Below are 26641 nucleotides of genomic sequence, written 5' to 3' on the forward strand. Positions count from 1 at the left end.
TAAACTCTACGTCCCAGGACATCAAGCTTTCTCCCCTCTTTATCAGCAGGGGTAGTATGGCGTTGTGCACCCTTTGACGATGCACACTCCACCACTAAAGAGTTCGGGTCTGGGTGCCTCACCAGGTAAGTGATATCAACTTCTTGCACCCTATACAAACTCTCCAACTTTCTCGAAGTGGGCGTTGAAGTCCTCAAAACAGTCCATGCCGACTGTGCCGCCTTCGTAATTGCCGGAATCATTGGTAGCGACACAGGGTGAGTGACCTTAGCTTTTGCCATCATATTATACACAGGATCTTTCAGATCTAAGACTGGTAGCTGAATTTCCAGGCCCAAAGCTTCCGCCATCTCACGTAGTTGCGCATGGTACGCTTTCAGTTCCTCTGAGGGAGAGATCGAGGTACCCGGCGCAACCTCCTCTGGAGGGTCAGGCTCTCTGGGCTCGTGCATGGTGCTTGCCTCAGTGTCTGACAAATATGATGTGTCTGAGTCGCTGTTCCTACTGCTTCCAGTCTCATGTGATGAAACACACTGCGTAGCAGGGACAAGGTTAGAAGGTGCCCCTTGCAACGACACCTGGGGACGTATGGATTCTGAGCGGTGTGGCAAGGACTGGTTATTTTGCAGCAACCTGGCCTCCAATGGGCGCTGCCGCTGTGGCAGTGGATCTTCACGAAGCGACTGCTGTGCCTTCCAAATTTTGTATTCCGCATAATCTGGTGGAAAAAACACTTCGGGGTTGTGGCGGAAACCACAAGCATGTGTGATGCGGCCCACAGGAAGAGACGTGGCCGTTGATGCATCTCCGTTCGTGCCCGAATAGGTATCGGCTTCGGCAGATTATGATGTTCCACCAAAGGAGTCATGAGCTGTCGAATGGGACTCGTGGCTGCTGAAATGAGTCGAGTAGTCTCTGGAGTATGCACGGAGGGTCGCCCTGGAGACGCAGACGGAGTCTTAGGCACTGCTGTCCCACTCAGCTGGTCGTAGGTAAACCCGTGAAAGGTCGACCCGGAAGGCGTGCCTTCACTAGAATCCAATAAGGCCAACAATGGAGTCCGAGTTTTCTGCACAACAGTTTGTTCCTGCATGACTCCCTCACCAAAGTCCATATAGTCCTCCGAATGATAAGTCACCCTGGGGGACGCCGGAGAGTGAATTGGGGTTCTTGCAGGAGTTAAGTCCGCCACCAGCCGGTGTCGGTCTCCAGTCTGGAAAACACTCGGTGTTGAAGCAGTACATTGTTCTGGAACCTGAACTCCCGCAATCTGTGTAGACGAGGCTTGGAACTCCGACACCTTCGGTATCGAGTCGAACCCCGTCGACGCCGACAGCAGCGGGTCTATCGATGTCGATGGCGAAGTCGACGCCGGTAATGCCTGATCTCTAGATTCTCTTCGATGTCGAGCTTTCGATGCCGACGCGTGCTCGTGCCTCGACGTCGATCTCGACGCCGACCTCGATGTCGATGGCGAACCTTCCGATGACGGGGAACTTTGTTGCACCCATGGAGACGGAGTCACCTTTAAAGTAGTATCCCAATCTTCCGCCTCGGTCTGTAAACCCGTCGGCGAAGGAGTCCTACTACGGACTCGTGTCTTTTTGGATCTCTTCCTCGGTGGCGAGGAAGCGCCCTCTTCGTCTGTGGAGGAATATCGCGCCTTTTTGTGTTTGCGCCTCTTCTTCTCCACACTCCCGGGCCTTTTAAACTCCTCTTCCATAGTGGCTTTAGACTGCGATGAGGCAGAGTCCACAACAGGAGGAATCGAAGTCGACGGTATCGTAACGCTCGTTACCGACATCGATGTCGAGGGCCCCGAGCCCGGCCTCGGCGTCGGGGGTCTAAGTGCGTCCTCGTACAGTGCCGCCCGCAAACGCAATGCCCGATTTTTCAAAGTTTGTTTAGAGAAAGAACAACAAATCTTGCAGTTCATCGGGTTATGTTGCTCACCAAGACAAAGCAGGCAGGCATCATGTGTATCCGTTGATGGTAATTTTGCTCTGCAGTTAGTGCAGCGCTTGAAAGTTGTTTTAACTGCCGCTTTCGACGCCATAGCACTCAGCGTCTCACGGCCAATAATAATGTTCCAATTTACGAAATTCTTAAGGGATATCCAAAAAACGTAGTCCAAAACAGTCCAAAGGTCAAAGCCAAACGTAGTTCCGAATCCGTTCCAGTCGTTGTACCGTGAAAAACTATTAATATACCGAGGAGCAATCGATCTGAGGTTTAGACGCAATGGCGGTCTAAAAGAAACTGAGGAAGACACGCCCCAACCGCCTATTAAAGTATGGACACGATCACGTGCAGGGCGGTTGGAGGCGTCGCGAGGAGCTAGTCAGTCGGTCCGCGAGGTCCCTGCGCAGGCGCAGAACCCATTCTTTATGAATGCAACGGATCACGATCCAGATCCAGTGTTCCTCCTAAGGTGTGCGCACGCTCACAAGTTTTTTGATGTCTGCTCAGTTAATTTTAGATCCCGCTCAGGTTGAACCAGGAAGGCCCCATTCTGAACATACTTGCACACATACTGTCTTGATACTGCGGCTCAGAACGAAATTCATTCCGCACACAGATGGAAAGAATTAGAGAGAACACGGCAAAGGACACAAGCAAGCAAACCAAGCCACCTTCTAAAAAGGAAAAGGAAAAGGTCTCGCTGGGCTACTAGTCAATCTGACCACTATGAAACTCAGTTTATGGGTATGATGGTTACAAACTGCAATATCAACTATTATTAAGATGGCAGGAAAATCATAACAAACATTTAAAAATGGTAGAGGTCTAGATTAACTAGATTTTTTAGAGGTAACAATATAATGATGCACTATATAAAATCTACCATTCCTATAAGCCACTTGGAAACTCCTTGTGGCAAAAACCCAAGACATTTATTTATCTGTCCTATTTCTATACTGCCTGATATGTACATCTCTACATAACCTTTATAAAATAAATACAAAACATTTAAGATACTTTATTGTAATGTGCAATTATCAGCGCTGAGCACTAACAAAAAAGCTTTTCCTTTCATAATTCTTTTTCAGAAAGCCACATTATAATCCTCAGGTACTACAGAACCTCTTTCAACAAGCTGAGTGGTGCCATGCTATAGGAAACATAATAGTACTGAGTCATTTTCAACATGTAGGGCATTGAGAAAATGTCCTTTCATTTATCAAGCAAATTAGAGGAACAAAAGGAGGCCCCTTACCCGGGCTGGACTGATTCCAGTGGTGAGAGCTGCCTTAGCCTCATGCTGTAAATTGATAATATTTTTAATCCTCATATCCAAATCTTGTACAACTTCCTCTGCTGCTTGACAGAAGGGATCCCTGCTGTTTCGGCCTTTTATCAAATGCATCTTGATTGTTGATAGAATTTGGCCCCCTGCAAGTCTATAAACAGACCTAGGGTCATCTCCATATTCATCTTGGCACTACCTTAATATATTAAATAGTTTTGAAAACAGAGAGTCTTCACAGTTAATCAAAACTGTTCAGAAAACAGCTTTGATCTATTAAGTTGCACAGCATCATGCAATGAGATCCTGCCCTTTAATGCAATTATTTTCTTTTAAGAATTGGGAGATTACAAAAGTCAATAAGCAAGGACAATAGATTCATCCTTTGCTAATACACAGTCTTAAACTGCAAAAGGAAAAAGCTTGGCAACAAAAATGGTTTAATTACATGATCATCTTGTCAGCTCACAATATCCAAGTTTGCTTATTAACCAAAGTTCTCGAAGAAGTGAAATAATCTAACATTGCCATTCCACATCATTTTAGAAGCACATAAGTTGTCAGAAGCATTCTGACTACAATAATTAAGTAGCCAATACAAACAGAGCGTCGATAAACAGAATTTTCAAGAGTTTTAAACACTCTTCCAGTAGCAGACAGAAATGCAAGATTTTCTAGGTCAATGATAAGCTATCCCCATATATTTTATGTATGTATAATACTGTGGTTTTGACCAAACAGCGATTAATTGTTTAGTTAAACATTTTGGTTTCTACTTTTCTCAGGAACACAGCTGGTATTTCAGAATGAATGTCAGGAGTTAGTGATAATCTTCAGCTTAGAACACTGAGGAAGCAAGAATTCTAAAGGAGAATGACATACAATAGTGTTAAAAAAATAAAATGCTAGATAAAAATTGTCTTCTAGATGAAGGACCTACAGTGTTAACTCTATAGATCTAGAGGTTCTCTCTTCTAATACCTTTAGGTTTGATAGTTTCTTTACAAGAAATATTTCCAAGTCAGAGAGGTTGTGGCCATTAGAATTAAAATATTTTGAAGCAGGTCATTCAAGCTTCTTTGTGATTTGTAAATAGTATACAAAAGGTTGGTACTTGTTTTTCCACTTAGGGTGCTTGCAACAGGGTGGTTCTCTCAAGAGGCAAGGTGAGGTAGTCAGGCAGCAGATTATTGGGGCCAGCAGCAGCAAGATGCCTCCTGCTGCTGCCAACAGAGCAGCTCTTCAGGACTGATAGGACCCTTGCAAGCTTTTGCACCTCGATTCACACTCCTTCCAAAGCTTGCAAAATGCTCAGAGAGAAACAGAGGCTGCTGGCAAGCTTCCCTCCTCTCTTGCAAGTAATGCTCTGTATAATAAACTAGGCCTATATATTCTGTCTTGGAAATAATAAGTTTTCAATGCAGATCCAACACCATAACCAGGCATTAATATGAGAATGGAAAAAACAAGTTGCTCACCTGTAATTATTGACCGGGAAGTGATCCATTGCAGTCATATGAGTGGGTTCTGCACCTGCGTGGGACCATTCGGGCAGAATTGACTAGTTCCTTGAAGTGCTAAGCCCCACCTCCAGTACATGGTGCACTTCTTTAGTTTAGGCAGGCTAGCATTTTCCCCTCAGTTCCTGAAGGACTGACATTTGGATACAATCATCGCAAGGATCCAGTTCACCGTTTGACAAAGCAAGTAGCTCTTCATGCTCTAAAAAAATATACGTTTTGCCACTTTTCATACTGCAGTGCGGCCGGCAGGTCTTATGACTACAACGGATCACTTCCAGATCAATAGTTACAGGTGAGCAACCTGTTTATCTGGATTGTGATCTGTAGCACTCATAAGAGCGAATAACGAGCTGCACTCATAAGGGTGATTAACGAGCTGCCAGTCTGGAGGCAGATGTAGGATGCTAAGGTAAGACCCTTTTCAGCACACCCCTCACCAAAGTTGGCCTGAGCTTAAACGGGGCATCGGAACCCGATGTTGTGGCACTCCACGTCGAGGATTTAGACTGCACCTCTTCAGTCACTTTGATATGGATTCACTTCGATAGCAACACCGTGCTCGATGTCGAAGGAACAGGTGCACTGGCAGGCGAATGAGGCATTGGAGTGCCGGGATGAAGCGCCTCATCAAACAGGGCAGCCTGAGGGCATAGCACCCAATTTTTGTGTATTTGATGAGAGAGTGGGGCATATTTTGCAGGTTGATGTGTTATGTTCTTTGCCAAGGCAAAGGAGACAGAGCTCATGGTTGTCCGCTAAAGGGAGCTTAGCATTACAGCAGAGACAATGCTTAAAGGTCTTTTTCTTATCCATGAGGGGGGAAAGGTGGGGGAACAGGATGATACTTAAATGCCCAAATCAAGAGTCTATTCCAAGTCAGTGCCGTCGAAGTTTCCCTGTCAGTCCGAGTCATAGCCGAAAGAATCGATCCACTTTTTTTTTTAAATGATTAGCTAAAGAATAGTAAGGTCCAGTCCAAGTCAGAGGCGTTTCCTCTCTTTCTTTTCCAGAGGAAAAAAGTTCCAACCAAGGAGCAAACTGTCCGAGGTGCCAACACAATGGTGGTCAGAAAGGAACTGAGGGTAAAACGCAAGCCCGCCAAACTAAGGAAGTGCACTACATGTAGGAAGCGGGTCTTAGCGCTTCGATGAGCTAGTCAATTCTGCCCGAATGGTCCCACGCAGGCACAGAACCCACTCTTATGAGTGCAATGGATAACAATTCAGATCAAAGGGTTATTTAAGAAACTCACGAGGTATAGTTTGCTGTGATAAATCAGTAAGTTATTTGGGCAGGGCTGTAGGGAGCTTGTCTGCCTCCTAGGCTTTACAATCACGTGTGCGACACACAAGTGGGCCCCAGGCTACACCTCCTGCATCTGATGCTGGTTGCACGGGGGTGGTGCCAATGCTGAGGATAGGGCCTGGCAGAGCTTCCTTTCCCCAGTCAGCAGTTCAAGGAATCACTGACCAGGAGCTCTTTCCCCTTCCAAAGGAACACACAACCAGCAATTCCATGAACTGCTGACTAGGAAAGGGAAGCTCTGTGGGTGCTGACAGGCCCCATCCTCAGCATTGACCACACTCCTTGGCTTCTGTCAGATACAGGGGACGAGACTACTGCCCAGGAGAGGGTCCTTTGGACCCTCTCCCATCCCTCCCCAGTCAGTGTTTCATTGAAACGCTGATTGGTTGGGCTTCCCCCACCCCCAGTACAGCCAGCGTTTCAGCGAAACACCGGCTGTGGAGGAGAGGCTGCCCTGCACTCCCAGCCAGCGAGCGCTTCATTCACTGGCTGGGTGTGGGAGGGGAGAAGGGAGCGCCCTGGCCGAGGGCGTACCTTGGGGGCCCCCGCCCAGACCCTGGCAGGCGGGAGATGATCGTCTCCACTTGCTTCATGGTCTCTGAGTCCCTGTATTTGGGCATGTATTTAACATTTGATGTCAATGACTTATAAAAAAATAATTATGCTGCTATACAGCCTCAGTAATGATTACATTCCTCAGAAGCAACTACGCCATTCCCATGATTCCAGGAAAAGCAAGTGGGTGGGGGGGGGGCAGGATTAAATACAAGTTGCAGAAGCTGCTGCATGCTCTCTTGCTGCTGGGAGTTGGAAGAAAGGAAGGCAGCCTGCTTGGTCCTGTTATTAGTACTTTTACAGATGAGGGCAAAGCAAAGCTTCAGAGGGCCAAAGAGTTTGGCCCACAGCACACAGGCACCCCACTCCAAAGCCTTGAAGTGGGGATCCCTCTGAAGCACCAAATCAGTCCCCAAATTGATGTGGGATAGCTCTGCACAGCTTTAATATCTGATGGGATTGCCCACATTAAGGAATTTTGGAAGAAGTTTTTACACATAGTTACTCTGGCTGACATCCTGACTAATGATGCATCGCTGCAGCAGGAGGAGCACCAGTGTAGCACCAATGCTTCTGAAGGGTTCCAGATTAACACTGCACCAGTATCAGTGTATGGTAGACGGGAGGGAAATTTCAATTTCCTCCTCTTCCCTGGCAGCCCTCTGTGTCACTAAAAAATGTCCTTGATAGCTGTGCGGCTCTCAGGACACATTTTTAGGCAGCACAGAATGGGGAAGGGGGGCATTCCTGGGCACATGGGGGACCCGCAGAGACCCCCACTGTAAGTTCTATTGATATTCTGAGCTGCTTTCGGCTGCTTTTTTGGCTTTCCTCCTCCACCCTGGAACTGAACCCCACTTTCACAATAGCCATAATGCCTCGTTACTCGCTGTTCTGTTACTCGCAGCAGTAGGCAAGGAACAGAACTCCCCCCCCCGAGTAATGAGGGTAACATCTCCTGTACTAATGAATGGAGCTAGTATCTGAACTTGCTGAATAACTTTATTTAGCAACAGGAAAGTGAACTGAATACATGTTCTGAGAAGTCTCCCCTCCTTCAATCTGCCCAGTTCAGATGCCTGAAGGAGAAAAACTCTATAATCCAGTTCTCTGTTACACATAGTAGGGTGTGTTTTTATGTTTAAAGTTTTGAGTGTCAGCTCTTAGTACATGAGCCAGCTGGGGTGGTGGATACCATCTGGGGGACAAATGCTCATTCTGATTTTTGACAAGGTCTATACTGTAGAGATGGAAAATAGGTGATAGCATTGCCATACTTTCAGCTTTCAGTGTGTTATTGTGCTTTTATTGTACTGACCATCGGGCATTCAGCGGCCAAATATTTAATGGAGTTCTATAAGCTTTTTAAAATGGCAGGTTGCTTACCTGTAACTTTGGTTCCCCTAGTGGTCATCTGTGCACTTACATGATTGGGTTTTACGCCTGCACAGAGACCTCATTGGGAGTCTTTCCAAGCTGAAAATCTTCTCTCTGAAATGGGAAGTAGTCCCACCACCTACAGTGCAGTACACATGTGTCCTGGCAGTCCTCTTCAGTCAATGAGTCCGGCAACCTAAAAGACTAAGAGGGAGAATGGGTGGGCATGTAAGAGCACAGATGACCACTAGAAGAACCAAAGCTACAGGTAAGCTACTTGTCATTCTTCAACATGGTCTTTGTGCTCAACACAACTGGGCACATAGCAAGCTGCACCCTGTGCAAATCTTACCTGGAGGTGGGACCATGTGAAGAGTGATTGTAAAACAGCAGTGCCAAAGGCAGCATCTCAACGAGAATGGAGGTCCAAGACATAATCCTCTATAATAAAGCCCTTAGTTGTAATCCTGTGTCTTTGCGGCCCGTGTCTTTCTCGGCTGTTCTGGGCATGCGCAGAGCGCATGCCCAGAACGTCTGAGAAAGATACGGCCTCAGAGACACGGGCGGCAATGTTGAGGAGGGCAGAGGCGGCCGACTGTGGAGGAGGGCAGAGGCGGCCGAAGAATGGGCTACGGGGAGGGCAGAGGCAGCAGCTGGGGGACCGGGAGGGCAGAGACGGCTGCGAGAGGACCGGGAGGGCTGAGGGGGCAGCGGAGAGAAAGGAGGAAGAAACGGCTGCAGAAAGAGGGGACCGGGAAGGCAGAGGCGGCAGCAGCGGAACCGGCCTTACCGCTATAAGAAACAAAGGCACTGGGAGGAAGAGAAGCGGGCCCGGGAAGAGCAGATGCGGCAGCGGCGGGAACGCCCTGCCGCTAAAGCAGTCACGGGCACCGGGAGGAGCAGAAGCTGGAACAAAAAACAAGCGAACGGGGGGCGGGGCAGGAAGGAGCAGAGAGGCAAGGCAGGGAAGTGAAGCGTGCGCTGCGCCTCCTCCTCGGAGCCTGGACGAAAAGAGTGGGGGGGGGGAATTGGCAGAGCGCCTCCCGCCCAGGACCGCACATCGGCTCTCCTGCACCGCTCACCTCCCTAGAGTCGGTCACAGAGGTACTGTACACCGTGAGGCTGGCCATGGTGCTGGGTTCGGAGCCGCTCCCTCTCTGCTCTGGCTGTGCTGGATGGGAGGAAGGAAGGGAAGGGGTGGGGAGGAATCTGCATCCTTGCCAGCCCTGCCCAGCATGTGAGGAGGAGAAAACTAGCACACACACACCCCACTAGAGCCCATTATTTAAACGGGCTTAAAAATACTAGTGCTATATAAAAGGAGTAAGGTGACATCCATGTAGCAGCCTGGCAGATGATATCCAGAGGGATGGCTCTATCAAACACAGCAGAGGGCGCCATAGCTCTGGTGGAGTGAGTCTTTAGAGACGAAGGTAGCCGTTTCTTTGCAAGTTGATAGCATAGTGAGATAGTTCGAGTCACCCAACGAGAGAGAGTTTGTGCAGAGATCTGACAGCCACGAGTGAAAGAGGAATAATGGGGAGAGGAATGCCAGTCCGTTGTCCGATGTACGTAGTAGGCCAGATCCCTATGGATGTCAAGCATATGCAGATGGCGTTGAGCACTGTCTGAGGGATTTGAGAAGAAAACAGATACAGTAAGAGGTTGTGAGTGATGAAAAGAGGAGACAACCTTGGGTAGAAAGGAAATGTCAGTACGAAGGACTACTTTATCCTTGTGGAAAATCAGGTAAGGTGAATCCACACGAAGGGCTTGGAGTTTGCTGATTCTGTGCACAGAAGTAATGGCCACCAAAAAGGTCACCTTGCAGGAAAAAAGATCCTCAGATGAGGAAGCCATGGGTTTGAACTGGAGGCCCATCAAGCAGGTAAGTACAAAGGAGAGATCCCATGAGGGGGCTATGATCGGGGCATCTGGGAAGAGGCCCTTTTAGAAGTGTTTAATGGTAAGGTCTCAGAACCAAGGTGGGGAAATAGGCGAAGAGTGGGAAACAATGGCAGATAGATGAACCTTGAGGGATGACATCGTTAAGCCTGACTCCTTCAGGGAGATCTTGGTATAGAAGTACTGAGAAGGGTGGAGGAGAGCCTCTGGGGATGACCCCCTGGAGGCTAGGAATGATAGAAAATGCATCCATTTATGTCACTAGGATTTTATGATTGCAGGTTTGTGTGAAGCTGCTAGGACGTGTTGGAGATCCTGTGGAAAGGCGGCTTGATCCACCATGCTGGAGGCCGAGGACATCTGGATGTAGCAGTTGGCCAGACTGCTGCGAGATAAGGTGAGGGAGGGGCTGAACATGGTAGTATTTGTGGGACGAGAGGCTTAGGAGGCGAAGGAACCACAGCCTCCTGTGCCACCACAGGGTGATGAGGATGCACTCTGGCTGGTCTTGTAGGATCTTCAGCAGGATTCTGAGTATCAAAGGAATGAGGGGAAAGAGGTACGCTGAGAGTCCTGTCCATGCGATAGTGAAGGCGTCCCTGAGGGACTGATGGCCAAGGCCCACTCTGGAGCAGTAAAGGTGGCACTTTGTGTTCAGTGCAGAAACAAAGACATCTACTTCTGGGCAGAACCAACGGCAAAAGCGAGTTTTGAGAGTCGGGTGGTGCAGTTGCTACTCATGGGAGGTAACTCCCATTCTGCTGAGGATGTCTGCTTGCGTGTTGGTGATGCCACAAATATGAATCGCCCTGGGCATGACTGAGTGGTGGACGTACCAATGCCAGAGATTCATGGTCAGGTGAAGCAGGGAAGTCTAAGTCGTACCACCTTGCCTGTTGAGGTATGAATTTGTGGAAGTATTGTCTGTTTGAATAGTGACGTTAGAACAAGTGAGAAGCGGAAGGAAACCGTGGAGGGCCATGAAGTTCGCCAAAAGTTCCAGGTAATTGATGTGATGGGTGGCCTCTTGACGGTGTACAGAGGCCCTGTAAGTGGAGGTCCTCCATGTGTGCTCCCCAGCCCATTTCTGATGCATCTGTAGTTAGAACGAAGCAAGGAGGTGGAGTGTGAAACAGGGTTCCAAAGTGCAGGTTGTGAGGGTCCTGTCACCAGTGGAGAGACAGACGTACGTGAAGGGGTACGCATAGCCAGTGGCTCTGAGGGTCGTACTGAGGATGGAAGTTGTGCAGCAAACAATGTTGCAGCGGTCTGGACCTAAGGCGCATGAGAGGGAGTATGTGCGTGGTGGAGGCCATATAGCCAAGGAGCTGTTGGATGACTCGAGCTCTGAGACGGACCTGGGCAGCGACCCTGGTAGCTAGAAAGAGGATAGCTTGAATTCTGCAATCGGGTAGATAGAGTCTCGCGTGTACAGAATTGAAAAGGAGACACAGAAACTCTATGCATTGGGTTGACCTGAGCTTGGATTTTTTGTAGTTGATTTAGAGACCAAGAGTGGTCAGATGGTGGATTGGAAGAAGTGTTTGAGATTTTGAGGGATGTCTGCTACCAGAAACCAGTCGTCTAGGAATGGGAAGAGTTGAATGCCTTGTTGTTGTAAAAACGCCACCGCAGGGGCCATACATTGGTGTGGAGGCAAGGCTGAAGGGTAGAACTCAGAATTGGTAGGTGGTGTCCTGAACCGTGAAACGGAGGTATCCTGGCTTGTTTGGTGAATTTTGCACAATGGGAACAAGCATCAATCTTATGGGTCTCGCTGAGGCAGAACAAGCAATGGTTGTGTCCATCAGTGGAGGGAAGTTTAACCCTACACCAGACATAAGACTTAAAGGTGACATTATTGGCCATAAGAAAATCAAAAGGCCAGGAATAAAGGCCCTGGGGGCGGGGGGAACGTAAGGAAACAAATGAAAATGCGAAAGGAAAGGAAAGGAAAGGAAACAAGCAAGAAAGAGGAGTAGTAAAAATATGAAGAGAAATTAGAAGCCCCCCCCCTCCACTTGGAGCAACTCACAGAGGTGTCAATCTGACGGTGGACGAAGAAAGACTGACGAGGACTGCTGGGACACATGGGTACTGCACTAGAGGGAGCAGGGCTACCACCCATTTCAGAGAAAAGATTTTCCACTTAGAAAGACTCTGATGAGGTCTCTGCGCAGGTGCAGAGCCCTATCATAGTGAGCACAGAGAAAACATCAAAGAACACCTGATTGTGTATTTTTTAATAGAAAAGCAACCTAAACGTAACAGAAAGATTCAGAGGGAATTCTCAATTATCTTGAAGATGATATTCAGAAAAGGCCAAAATAATCCAGTCTACAGGAAAGGACACAGATGACGCCCTGGCACATTAAACTATAAAAATTATCCATATTAAGAATCCAAAATCTATTTTATAACAATTTTGCGGGGGGGGGGGGGGGGGCAACCAACTTTTGAGCAACTAGTTTTTAGTTCTTAATAACCATTCACCTGGATGGATGGTAAGAAATGTACTGGTGGCGGAGGCCTGGGCCTGGTGAAATAACCCCAGAAAGTCTACATTTTATGAAAGTCTTAACACCCACACCAATTTCAGGTGCCCTTTGATAACACACTTTTATTGCTTTCTGTATATGTGAATGACTTCTCTACTATGGGGAAAAACAGGTTATTCACCTATAACTTTGGTTCTTCTAGTGGTCATCTGTACTTCTATACAAATGGGCTATGCGCCTGCGCAGAGACCTCATCAGAGCCTAACAAGCTCAATTCTCCTGCTTTGGGCGGGAACCCCGCCCCCAGCCGCTATATGAGGCTGCGCCACTACTCATCCCCTCAGTCACAGAGTCCAGCTTTAGTGAACCCCGCAGGGAGGATGGGAGAGTGTGTAAAAGTACAGATGACCACTAAACGAACCAAAGTTACAGGTGAGTAACCTGTTGTTCTTCAACATGGTCTCTGTCTTTTACACAAATGGGCACATAACAAGCTAGCACCAAGGAAGAGGGAAGACAGAAACAATAAGTAATCTGCCAGAAGTATTTATTTCATAACATCAACCAAAAATGGATTGCAGGACACTCCTGCCAAATACAGCATCATTTTGTGCTTTAACATCAATTGCATAATGTCGAATAAATGAATGTGGTGAAGCCCAGGTAGCTGCCTAACATATAGCGTCCAATGGGACTGCACAATCAAAGGCCACAGAGGCTGCCACGGACCTAACAGAATGTGCCTTAACCGTTGCCGGTAACTGCTTATGAGCCAATTGATAACAACTGTGGAAACTATCCACCTAGACATGGATTGGGCCGAAACTTTTAGACCTTTACACGGCCCATTGTACAGAACGAACAAGGAAGGAGATTTCCTCCATTCAGCAGACCTCTGAACGTAGAAGGATAATGCCCTTCTAACATCCAAACGGGTGCAACCTTCTTTCTGCATCTGATGAAGGATTCGAAAAAACATAGGCAAAGTGAGCGGGGACGAACAGTGAAACATGGACATTACTTTGGGCAAGAACTGAACATCCGGCCTGAGGATGACCTTGTCCTTATGGAACTGAAGGTACGATTGGTCAACCCTCAGGGCCCTCAACTCACTTTCACTCCTGGCAGAGGTAATGGCCACTAAAAAGGTGACCTTCCAGGTCAGGAGACATGGATCAATTGAAGCCAAATGCTCAAATGGCGGCCGTAGCAGACCGGCCAATACCACTGACAGGTCCCAAACTGGTGACATGACCGGATAATCTGGGAACATATGTGTCAAACCTTTCAGAAAACTTTTCACCACCAGATCTTTAAACCATGAAGCCCAGTCAGTGGGGGAACATGCCACAGTGGCAGCTAAATATACCTTAAGGGATGAAAGCTTTAAACCAGATTCCTTAAGGGACAACAGATAATTACATATATCTTGTACTGATGGATTAAGTGCAACAAAAGCATGTAGGGAAGCGAAAGAACTGAAACGAGTCCACTTGTGACCATATGACTTGCGTGTTGATTGCTTTCTAGCAGCCACCAAAATCTCTTCAAGTCTCAGTGGGAAGTCAGCAGGACCTTCCACACCATCAGATGGAGGAACAGAACATCTGGATTGAGCACCCGACCCTCCTCCTGAGACAGCAGGTCTAGCAGGACAGGTAGGCGTTTCCAATCCACCGCCAAGTGCCTCAGGGTCAGAAACTAAGGCCTCCTGGGCCACCACGGGGCTATCAGGATCGCCCTGGACTGATCCACGCTCAGTTTGCACAGGACCCTCGGAATGAGAGGAAACGGGGGGAAACACATACAGCAGAGGGCCCGTCCAAGATAGGAAGAAGGCATCGCCCGAGAACCCTCCCCCTCCCCTGGAGCAGTAGAGGGCACATTGTGCATTGTCCTGGAAAGCAAATAGGTCCAGAGTTGGGACTCCCCAATTTACAAATATATCTCTGAGAACACCTTGATGCAACGTCCACTTGTGGGAGACCACCGTCATCCTGCTCAAAGAGTCCACCTGGACATTCAGAGAACCTTGTATGTGAATCGCGTGAGGCGTTATCGCATGTGCCACGCACCAATGCCAAAGGTCCAGAGACAGAAACAGAAGGCTCTTCGAGGACATGCCACCCTGTTGATTGACGTAGGCTTTCGATGTTGTATTGTCACTGTGTGACCCCTGATAATGGGTAAGAAGCCTTTGAGAGTGTTGAAAATGGCCAGCAGCTCCAAATAATTGAAGTGCTGAGTCCTTTCCTTGGGGGACCAATGTCCACTCAAACAAAGACCTTCCAGCTCCGAGGCATCTGAGCTCCGAGGCATCTTTTGTGATCACCCATCAGGATCGTTGGGTCTGAAATGGAGTACCAACACTCAGGTGCCGAAACTCAGTCCACAATTTCGCCATCGCCCCTACCTATCGAGGGGGCGTGTGTTCCAGATGGCCCAGACCCCGAAGGGGATCGAACATGTCCAGAAACCATCTCTGAATGATGCGCATCCGAAGACGCGCTTGAGGCAGCACATAAGTAGTAGCTGCCATGTGACCCAACAGGCATTGTACTGAGTGCATAGTCTGTGGGTCTCCAGCCAAGAAAGCGGCTGCCAGCTTTCGGAGAGTATCTATGCGGCCTATCAGAAGGAGGACCTTTTCCAAGGTCATGTTGAATATCAACCCAATGAATTGAATACATTGGGTCGGTTCCAAATGATATTTTTTGAAATTTATTTGGAACCCCAGATCCTGTAGAGTATCCACCACGATCGCACTTCTGGTGCTCACCAAGATGAGCCAATTGTCTACATACGGTAGCACCTACAACCCTCGCTCCTGCAGGAAAGCCACCACAGCAGCCAGACATTTCATAAAAACCCTTGGTGCCATCATGAGACTGAACAGCAAAGCTTTGAATTGATAGGGGATCCCCCCCCCATCTGAAACTGCAAGAAGCGACGATGCTGAGGGCATATCGAGATGTGGTAATATGCATCTTGTAAGTCCAGGGAAACCATCCACATGTTCTTTTCCAGGACAGTCATAATGGTCAGTATTGACAGCATTCGGAATCTTTTTTTAGAACAAATGTTTGTGCAGGGGCCCTGAGGTCTAGTATAGGGCATTGACCGCTATCCGGCTTTGGCACAAGAAAGTACTGGGAACAGAACCTGGGGCTGTCAGGATTGGCAACCCTCTCGATCACATCCTTTGATAGGAGAGCAGCGACCTCCTGGTCCAACTCCTAGGTGCATGGAATCACCACAATCCCAGACACTGATAGTGTATCACAAAACTTGAGGGCATAGCCCAAATGTACAATTGTAAGGACCCACTGATCCGTAGTCACTCTGTCCCAACTGGCCAAGAATGGGGCCAGTCGAGTCCTAAAGCGGCCCGAGTCATTGCTTCCTTTGGAAGGTATTCAGGTGCTGTTTCTCAAAGGTCTGCTTACTGGGTTGGGTACCCGACTTGTATCTTGACTGGGGCTTATTGCCCAGAAAGGACCCCGAGGCGACTGTTGGGAAGGGGCCTTCTGTTGTTGATAAGGCGACCACTTGACAGTTTACTGCAAATTGGTAGCCGATGAAGTATATTACATGGAATGTGCTCTGCTCCTCAATTTTTGAACTTTCTGAAGCGTGTCATCAGTCTGCTTCGAGAAAAGGCTAGAGTCTCAAAGGGCAGGTCCTCAACCCTAGCATGGGCCGCATAGTGCAGTCCAGATGAAAGCAGCTACGCGTGTCATCTGAGCGCCACAGATGTGGCCATCACCTTAGCCACACATTCCACTGAATGCCAGGCCAAATAAGGTTCTTGTTTCGCCACCTGAATAGCCTCACGGACAAACGATTTTGCTGGATCCCTCTTGTCCTGTGGGAAGAGATCCAGGAAAGGACCCAACTTTTCCCACAAAAAATAGTTATATCGGGTGTTATAAGCCTGATAATTGGCTACCCTAAAGTGGAGGGCTGAGGCAGAATAAAGCCTCCTCCTGAAAGAGTCCAACTTTCTGCCTTCTTTGTCCCCCAGTGCTGACTGGCTGTGACCTATGGTCTCAGGGATGCCTCCACAACAAACGAATTCGGGGTGGGATGATTTTTCAAAAAAGGTTTTTCAAAAACCCTGTAGAAATTATGCAAATGCCTGTTAGGCTGGGAAAGCGTAGTCGGTTTCTTCCAGTGACCCCACATAACTTTCAACAATGCCGTGTTCAGGGGTAAAGTGGCCGTTACCTTGGCCTCTGAATCAATAAGGCTTAACAATGGGTCAGGCTCTCCCTTCTGCTGGTTACCCAGGCTCATGCCCAGGGCCCAAGCCATTCGGGTCAAATAAGTGGAGTACAGCTTGAGGTCCTCCAACGAGGAGACGGGTTTCAGGTCCGACTGTATGTTGAGCGGGGATGAGCCCAGGGAAACAACTTCAGAGTCCTGGGAGCTAGCATTGCTCTCATATTCAGGCTCCAGGGGAGCCAAGGGATCTTGTGTCATGGGTGTCGAACCTGAAGGGCAGCCCGGTTTGCTACTCAGATTGTCCGGTCCCGAAACAGAAAGTTCTGCCTGTCGTACTTGAAGAGGAACGGTAGCCTGTGGAATCGCTGGAACTGAAGGGGGCAGTTCGTGAGTCTCGTTATGATCCCTCGGGGAGCATTGCAGTGAGCGGGCGTGAGGTGAATGAGTGTGAGGGGGGTTCATGCCAACCCCTCATTGTTACAGGTTTTCCATACGTGGGATTCTCTGAGTAACGGGACCCACAGCGAGGTCGAGTATAGTCTGAATAGTCAGTCCACCTGGTATCAATCGCACAATCCAGAGTCCCGGTGCCAGGCACTGTAAAGTGGCTCAACTGCACTCAAGGGAAAGCGATATTCCACCTCCCAGTAGCCATCTGGATATGATTGATCACGATGGTCCCAGGACCGATCCTGCCTGTAAGTCAAGAAGTGATCTTCTGAATCCCAACAGACAGCATGGTCCCTAAGGGGGACACGCTCCTGTTGTCTTCGAGGGGGTGACCGGCACCTAAGCAGCCACGATGCGTCTTCTGCTGGCTTGGTTGGAGAATAGGCCTCCTCCTCCAAAGAATAGCCCGGTTCATCCGTTGCCACCAAATGCTCTCTACTCGACCTAGCCTGATCATGGGCCAAGTCCAACAACTCCGCAGCCACAGGCGAGCTAGGCCATGCCAACGACTTCTGCATGGGACAATCCGAGGCCACTTTAGTTTTCTTGGACACAGGAGCCTCCGATGTGGGAACCTGCTCCACCGGCTTCGATATAGGAAGAAGGTGTTGACCCGCCAGCAGGTCACAATGCCACATCAGCTTCTTCTTTTTCATTTTCAGTACTGATCCTGAGGGATTCGGGGGGGGGGGGCGGGACTTCAGTACCACAGGCGCCGGACACTGAGGAAGATCTTCAGAACGCACCGGCTCATTCGAAGCTGCCAACGGCTGGGCGGTAGAAGATGCCAAAACCAGTACCAGGGTCGGATTTTCAGCCTCCATAGGAACAGACACCACACGCTCCAATTGTATCAATGAAGCCATTTTTATGGACTGCTTCAACGACATGGCTTCTGAGGAACAGAGAGCCAGATTCCACAGGGCTGCGCACATGCGAGAAGCCCTATTTTTGAGAGCCTGCTTCGTGAATTTCTGACAATGAAGACAGGTCTCGATGTGGGATTCCCCTAGGCACAAGAGACACTCAGTATGAGTATCGGGAGAAGGGATCTTAGATCAACAGCAGATAAATTTTTTAAAGTTTGTTGTGCCCGGCATAAACGCCAAAGGCCAGCCATCCACCATGCTCCATCCCAGCCGGGATCAAAGCTCCAAGGAAAGAAAAACCAGCCAAAAACAAACGCTAAGGGGGAAAGCTACTACGCAGAGAAATAAAGAAAGAATATAGAAAGAAATGGAAAATTTTGAAAGACACAGGGAGAATACAAGGAGATATCTAGATCCTACTCGTTGCCGAGTTGCAGACTCCACGATGTTCACTGAAGCATGGATGAAGAAAGACTGAGGGGATGAGGAGTGGCGCAGCAGCATATAGCGGCTGGGGGCAGGGTTCCCGTCCAAAGCAGAATTGAGCTTGTTAGGTTCCAATGAGGTCTCCGCGCAGGCACATAGCCCATTTGTGTAAAAAGACAGAGACCACGTTGAAGAACGCAAGATGCACTTGTGATGAGGAAACAATGTGACAGAGGGACACATTGCTCCTGCTCCTGGGTAGCCCAACTTCCACTGAGGAAAAGCCTGGGTTCCTGTACAAAGAGCATACAAAGAGTGCATTATAAATTCCCCCATGGTTCCATGCAACATATAGGACAGCTCCCATCACCTTGACAGAAATTTTGCTAGTCGAGCATAAAACGATTATGTTATCTGGCATGAATTGCAGCAGTTACAAGGTTAGAGAACGCACTTTAAAGCTCTTTGGCTTCTTCAATGCTGAGAACACTTCCCTTTCCTCCCCTTTATGCCCTCACATGTTTTGCTGGGAATTTTTGCACAAGAGCGTAATTTTGAAAATCCCCATTACTATATGCAGCTGCATTATCTACTTACATTAATACAACTTTGTCATTGTGCAAGCATTGGTCTGGATGTCAGCAATGAACACATACATAAAAACTGAAGGAAGGACAAAAAGAATGGAAAAGAAAGAGCAGAAAGCAAGAGGAGAACAAACAACCCGAAAACAAATTAACAGCACAAACCTATGTATATTACTCAGAAGTAAGCCCCAGCATGTTTAGTAGGACTTACTTTCAGTTAAGTATGAACAGAACTGCAGCCCAAGATGTCTTAGTCCAACAAAGGCAATATTCAAAACATTTCACTTCCCAGTTTGCTTTAGCTTAGTTATGTTAAGAAGAGATGTGTCAACCTTCATGTGGTGAGGCTCACTGTGATAAGGTGCACTCTTTCTCTTAGATGTAAACAACAAACATTGGTGTCTTTGGGGGTTTTTTGTGGGGGGTGGGACTAAAGAAGATATACTTCAAAATTTGAGCGCTAGAGTATATAACTATATATAAGAAAATTATTACCTCGGATCTGAGACTTCACCAATAATTTCTTCCAGTTTATCAATAAAGTGAACAAAGTGCAAGAGTCCCTTCATATGAGTTCTCAGAGGATCAGCTGGAGAAGGGGCATAACCTTTCCCTCCAAGTTCTATAGTTCGGATGAAGGAGGTTGCCATCTAACAAGAGATACATGTTTAGCTAAACAAAACAATGTTGGAACCATAAAACCATTAGATCAGGAAAATCTGTTTTCAAATAATTTTGGAAGACCAATATGTACCAATATGTAGGTGCAGATAGAGTCTTCTATATGTACCATGGGCTTATTGTCAGAATTGCGACTAGAGGTGTTCCGGATTTTGGATTTTTCCGGATTTCAGAATATTTTCATAAATGAGATATCTTAGGCATGAAAGGTTACTGTTGTTTTTTTTAAAAGGTTTTATTTAATAAACTATACTATACTCCTCCTTCCCCTCTCTCAGACCGGCTTAAGAAGTGTGGCAGTGGCAGTGCAATCCCATTCACAAAACTGGCTTGGCTCTGCCCCGAAGGAGGGCTCTTCTCAGTTGCTGAAGCCAGCGTTTTTCTCTTTCTCTTCTCATCTATTCCTGTTTGTTCATGTTTATTCTGCTAGATCTTTACTCATCTGTGTGCCCCTGTTATCTCCTAAACTCTTATGTATATATACCTTAAAAAACAAACAAACCTGCTTTCTCTTCCCCCCTCCCCCACCCTTTTCCTTTCCTTCCCTCCTGCTGGGAGGCAGATAACAAAGCTTGAGGGGAAGAGATAAGGATCGCTAATGAACAGAGGAATCAAGGGCCATATGGCTCCTGCAAACTGGAGGAGGTTGAAGCTACAAGCATTTTTTCCCTCTCTTGGCGTGGTGTCTGGATTTTGGAGCTTTCCGGATTTCAGAAGTCCGGATAAAGGATTCCCGACCTGTATAGAAATACTTGAGAATTGCAGTATAGCAGGATAATTCATGGCAGCAAACAAAAGCTCATATGATTCATAAAACTGAACATTAACATATAATGGCATTTGATATAATTGACCATGGTATGCCTCTCGAATATGGGGATTGGAGGAACTGCTTTTGAGTGGCTTCAGTCATTCTGGTACGGACCATATTGATCAGTTGAAGCTCATTTTGAGACTAGTTTGAAGTTGGAAACCCAGGGGCTGAGCTTTTGAAGAAAATCTTTTCAGAGTCTGCAAGAAACTATATACAGTCTTTGTCTTACACGCCGAAGGTGAATTTTAAAAATGTATTTATTGGTGCCAATCCTCTGGGCTGTAGACTTGTTGGAGAAGATGCTGGTATTAGACACAGACAAACAAATCACTGCTGCTGAAGCACTAGCCCATGCCTATTTTGCTCAGTATCATGACCCAGATGATGATCCGGTTGCAGATCCCTATGATCAGTCATTTGAAAGCAGAGTACTTGAAGGCATTGCTTTCGAGTGGCTTCTGGACCCTTGGGGGGAGGGTCCAGAAGGTGGTGTTGGGGACCAATGCTCGACTCCTTGGCTTGTGGGGTCCTGCAGGGTTCGGTCTTGCCCGCCATGCTCAACAACTACATGAAGCCGCTTGGAGAGATCATCAGGGGACATGGACTGCACTGTCAGCAATATGCAGATGACATTCAGCTCTATCTCTCCTTATCACCTAATCCAAGGGAGGCGGTGGATGACCTGAATCGGGGCTTGGAGGCTGTGATGGGCTGGATGTGGGCTAGTAAACTGAGATTGAATCCAGTCAAGACACAGGTGCTATCGGGATGAAGGGATATGACCAGTTCTGGATAGGCTCTCTTAAGGATTTGCTTGTCTCAGCCACTCAGAACTGCAAGGTTCTGCGGGTGGCAACACAGGCAAACCTCCCTTAGCATAGCCAACTGTGTGGCTTGAGAAATGGGCAGACATCAGAGGACTCTTGCTGTTCTTGGCCTTGATTCACTTGTCCAAGAAAAGGAGCGGCAGTAACTGCAGGGCAATTTCTGCTTCAGCCATAGAGTGCATCAATTGCACTCTGGGTTAATTGATGTTGTGTATATGTGTTTAAACAAAGATGAATAAAGCTGTAGTCGTTTTAAATCCATACAATCCAGACAATGAAGTCTTGTCTCTTATTTAGGAATTCAAATGCAAGTTACAAGTCTTTGGAAAATTCAGTCAGAGCAAGTGCTCAAACCATTCTACTCTGTCAAGCCTCACAGAATTGAGGAGGATTGTACCTGCATAGCCATGAGATTTTGACCTCTCTACATTAAAACTGTGTGGTTAAAATATTAACATCCAAACAGTGGCCAACATCCAGCATAGCCTAACAGTAGCACAGCAAAAAGACATGCCTGTGTGACGGAGATCTTTCTGAGCTGCATTCTAGGTGCTCACTCTCAGGCACACAGCAGTGGCGAGAAAATCTCAACACTTTGTGCTGCTTCTAGAAGAACCCTATGTCACCAGAAAATATATCCTGGAGATCTGCACAACCCTCAGGGACATATTTTCATGTGGCACAAGGCACTTCTGGAGACAGAACCAAGTGGTAAAATTTGCTCCCCTCTGTTGTACTCCCAGGATTGGTTGGCCAGAGCAATGGTGGGGAGCGCTCTGGTCACATGTCTTCCTACTGTGTTACTGGTAAGGCTGCGCTGGATGTCAGCAACCATTCCTAAGCAGTGGAAATTATGGCTGTGTATGCAGGTTCCAGCAGGAGACGGCTTGTGGGCCAGAACTGCCCCCATTAGCTGTCAACTGAAAGGTGATGTGTGGATGGAATACTGTCTCTGTCAATGGGATTTCCAGGCCCACTATCCCTGACACACGCTTTAAAGCCATCCTTTGGCAAAAACAAAGAACTGTTAACCAGTGCAACAGGATTTATCGAGTTGAAACTACAGGCCAAGTATAAATTTATCACATATATTAAAAACGCATAGTTTTTCTTAGGCCTAGAAAAGAACACATGGAATAATTCTTGAAGAAAGAATCTCCATTCTGCCAATGTTCATGGTTTTACTGTGGATTGTGTGAGGTTCATAGGATCTTGACTGCTCAATGGAAAATATTCGTCATTCAATTTATTCAAACTAGAGGTGCCAAGAGGAGAAAAAAAGTTTCCTTTCTTTGGCAACTCTACAAGAGTGGGTAATGAATCCAGTCCAAACCCATAGTTTAAAAAAAAAAATCTGCACACATTAATACATTAGAAATTGAAATAATTAATCCTTCATAGTTTTTCCATACTTATTCAGTCATAAACCTACTATTTTACCATGGACAAATTTATACCTAGCTCTACTTTAAAAGAAATAAAACATTTTAAACCAGGTGCTAAATACACAGTGTCGTGCTCTTGCATGAAAGATTTCCCACAGTTCCAACAGCAATAATGGGTAAAGGCATCTTGAGTAATGCTCATTTGACAGAAAAGTTAGGAAAAACCTTTTTCCTACTATTACACAAAACTATTTTACTGTTCTCAGTTCCTTCAACGTCAAATGAATATTTGCTTCCCTATGGTGCCACCCAAATCATACTTCTACAGATGTCCAGAAGCCAGCCTCTTACAAACAGAGGCCTGTTCAATGCTGGATGCACCAACTCTGTGTCCTCAATACCCACAATCTACAAAGAGACTGTACCAATCTCTATTAGTCCAAATGGCAGACTGAACAATTAGCAGAACCGGCATGAATGGCATAGTCAAAATTAGGGTTTGTCCTTCGATTGTTGTAGAAACCACCAAGTACAATGGGGGAAAATAGTGCATGAGAGGATGTTTCCTCTCATGAGTGATTATTGCAAATGTCAGCATGTACTGGATTTTGATTGGGACTACTCATTTGATTCCAGAATAGATGTGGAAATATCTACTTTTAACAACTTCTAGTTTACTGTTTTACTTCCATGTTGACATTTAGGCAATAATCCAAAGAGCTTCTTAAAGTGCTTCCAAGCACATGCCCCACACATCATTTGATTTTTTTTTTTACTTTGAACAACTGTGTTCACATATGTTACATCAAAATCAACTCTGAAAGTCCCAGGTTTCTACACAACAGAAAAAGCTGCAGTTGTGGGGAGTGGGGTGTTTAATACTTCTATGAAGCATGGGCCTAGCATCATGGTTTTCTGGACTAAGTTTCTTTTTAAGGTGAAAAAATGTACAAGAGTGACGGCCCACCTTCACATCTCATGTGCAAGTAGCAACTCCACTGAAATGGCCCTCTGCTCTTGTTCCAAGCTAAAACCACTAGGGAAATGCACGAACAGGTTCCCAAGTCTAGCGTTCGAGCCAGTTCAGATGCGGGGGGGGGGGTGTCCTTTAAGGGGCAGAGAGGGTGCTCTTACCTGCCCCGCCGCTTTCCCCCCACCAGCGCTCTCCCCAAAGCCGCTGATGCAGGGTTGTAAGGCGGTATGCTGCAGCCCCACACCAGCTGTTTTGGGAAGAGTGCTAGCAGGGGGAAAGCGGCGGGGCACCCTCCCTGCCCCCTGAAGGCTACCCCCCACTTCCTGGGAGTGCACGAACCAGTTCGTGCAAATCCTTAAAAACCACATTCTTAAATGCAAGCCGTTCTAATTAGTGAAATTAACCCCAAATCAGCTTCAAAAGAGGGCTGTTTTAATAAAATCTTTATCACCTGTCCAATGTCAACACAAAACATGGAAAGATTCTACTTACTGAAAAAATTGACATTTGTCTCTGCTGTGCAGCATGTTTTAGATCAGTAAAAGCTTCTCTTCCAAGTCCTCTATCAGGAATGTTTAAAATATGAGCAAATGCTAGATCATTTTTGGAATTAACCAACACGGTTAAATATGCATACAGAATTTTCTTCACCATCAATGGCAGCTACATAAAAACAGAATCCAGTTACACTTCTCTAGATAAATTGTCTAATAAAAACATGATTTAGCAATATATTAGGACACTCATAAGTAACAAAGCAAAAATATATCCCTATATCAGCTTTCATAATCAGACATCTTTGTCAAAGAAACTGGGTAAAAGAATTAAGTACACAAATATGGACTGACAGGAATATACACTGACTAAAATCTTAATTACCTATATAATTCCCTTTTTAAATTTCCAGTTTGACATCTAGTACTTCCATACTGAACACCTGAGAATTATATATTTTGAAGAATTTGTTTATGTGAAATAAAGTCATACTTCCCAATTATACCAAGATTTTACACAAATAATCCTGCCACTGAAATTAGTTGAATGCACTGTTTTTTACACCAGAATATGCTCAGGAAAAGGTTTTTAAAATGTATTTAAGAAGCAATTCTGAATATAATCATCATATTTTAACTGTTCTTGTTCTCAGATTTTTGACAATCAATAATCAGATCAATAATTCCAAAATGACATCATGCCCAATAAAAGCAGATCTTTCTCCAATTCAAATTTACTATGATTTAAAATTTACCATATATAGTCATTATTCAATAAAATGAAATGTTTGAAGTTGAAATCCTTCCAATTTCAAACTGTTCTTTAACTTCCTTAATAACAAGCACATTAATAAAAAATTCTATGGCATATTTAATTTCTTGAACTTTCCCATAAGTGTGATCTACACAAAATGACTTTGCCAGTCGCTGACAGGCCACACCCACTAGTAGATACTATTTCATCACCTAACCTGTTCACTACTCAAATCCCAGAAAAGACCCCAAGCATATTCTCTTTGACTTCTTGCCTTTGGCACAAGCCTTTTGGAAGCATATGATCTTCAAGACACGCCATGAGGAAGACAGTGTTTTAAGAAACCATCAACAGAAAAGACTTCTTTATGAAATATGACAAGGCAGGCATGCGTAGGCAATTAAAAGGCAGTGGGAGTACATAAATAATGGAATGAGATTAGAAACTATGAAGATTTTGAACCTTGTAGCCTTTTATCAATGTGGTCTGTTCTGAAATTTCTTTCTGCAAACCAAGATACTGGCTTTTTTCTTTCAGTAAAAGCTCAGATACAGCTCAAGTTCAAACACCAGATTCCCCAAGTGGCTTCTATACAGAAGCAAATATGCCTGGCAATCTATATCAAAATGAGGAAATGAGAAGTTGCATACCTACAGTAACAAAATAACTTTCTCTAGTAACATAGCATTGCATAAGTGCGATACAGAGCAAAAATCTTACCTTATCATCCCGGCTCAATTTGTTAGTTGGTGTTGAGGGTGTAGAAAGAATGGAATTATCCTCACTGTCTAAATTTGCTGTTCCACTTCCAGCGATAAATTCTAGTAGCTGTATCTATGGAAAGCAAGACAATATACCAGAAATCTAGCTAAATATTCTCAATTGCAGGATCAACCTGGGGTTCAAGGAAGCCAAACCTTTATAAAACAAACTTTTAACAGTTGCCACCCCTTAGTGATTCTCAGGTTGATAAGATGCTTCATAAGAAGGATCACAATAATTATGAGGAGTCCAAAGCACTTACCAAAAGAACTCCCTTATTTTGGGATGGTTTGAACCCCATATTAGCAGCAGCCAAGGAGGAGGCATGTAGGAGACAAGTAAAGGGGCTGGTATGAAGAAACCCCAGGCACAAATTTATAATAATAAATTTTAGAATAATAAAATTAAAAATGTAAGGAAATGAGTTTATGTGGAACTAAACAACAAAAGTGACAGGAAGATCAAGAGATTCAACAAGATTAATACAGCAACTATTCTGAGTCAGCCAGGCACACGGTTCGTGGCTGCAGATAATAGCCCAAACTTCACCTCATTTTTAAAATAATAATTAAAAAAATGGGTACAACACCACAGAGATTGAATCTCAAAAAACCAAGAAGGCTGAAGTCAATCCATGACAACACCTCCAGCTGGACACTCTAGTCCAAGGGAGACATACATAGGTCTTGGAACTCCATTTCCTTTTGAAATCCCAGCTCAAACAGTTTGGCCAGAAGTGGGCGGGTCTCTCTTAGTTTTGGACATTAACCTTACATTGCAAAATGCCAGAAATGATACATTGCAAAATGCCAGATATGCAGTCGGGATACTAGAAAGCTCTGTAGGTAGTATCAGATAGAAGAAAGCTACCATGCCTTTTCGTTTGGCTACTTGAATCTTTAAATACTTGGAATTATTTAAAATTTCAAGCACATAATCACACACTGTATGATTCCATAGACTGCATGATTCCACAGTGAATTGT

At 46.0% G+C, this 26641-nt stretch overlaps 1 protein-coding gene across 4 annotated transcripts in view; it reads right to left on the bottom strand.

Moving 5' to 3' along the window:
- Window positions 1-26641, bottom strand: part of PARPBP (PARP1 binding protein) — a 54452-nt gene that overhangs the window by 11157 nt on the left and 16654 nt on the right. For 3 of the 4 annotated variants that reach the window (XR_008308129.1, XM_053253734.1, XM_053253735.1), the window contains exons 4-7: window positions 25615-25728; window positions 24139-24309; window positions 19462-19616; window positions 3218-3401 (exon numbers count right to left, since the gene is read on the bottom strand). Coding sequence is in view for 3 of the 4 variants with exons in the window: in XM_053253734.1 (XP_053109709.1) it covers window positions 3218-3401; window positions 19462-19616; window positions 24139-24309; window positions 25615-25728 (624 nt within the window). In the remaining variant the exon portion in view is untranslated. Of the gene's footprint in view, window positions 1-3217; window positions 3402-7659; window positions 8212-19461; window positions 19617-24138; window positions 24310-25614; window positions 25729-26641 lie in introns of those variants that run through there. The other variant, XM_053253736.1, reaches the window with a different exon arrangement.

Source organism: Hemicordylus capensis, chromosome 5 (genome assembly GCF_027244095.1).
Source record: "Hemicordylus capensis ecotype Gifberg chromosome 5, rHemCap1.1.pri, whole genome shotgun sequence".
NCBI lineage: Eukaryota > Metazoa > Chordata > Lepidosauria > Squamata > Cordylidae > Hemicordylus > Hemicordylus capensis.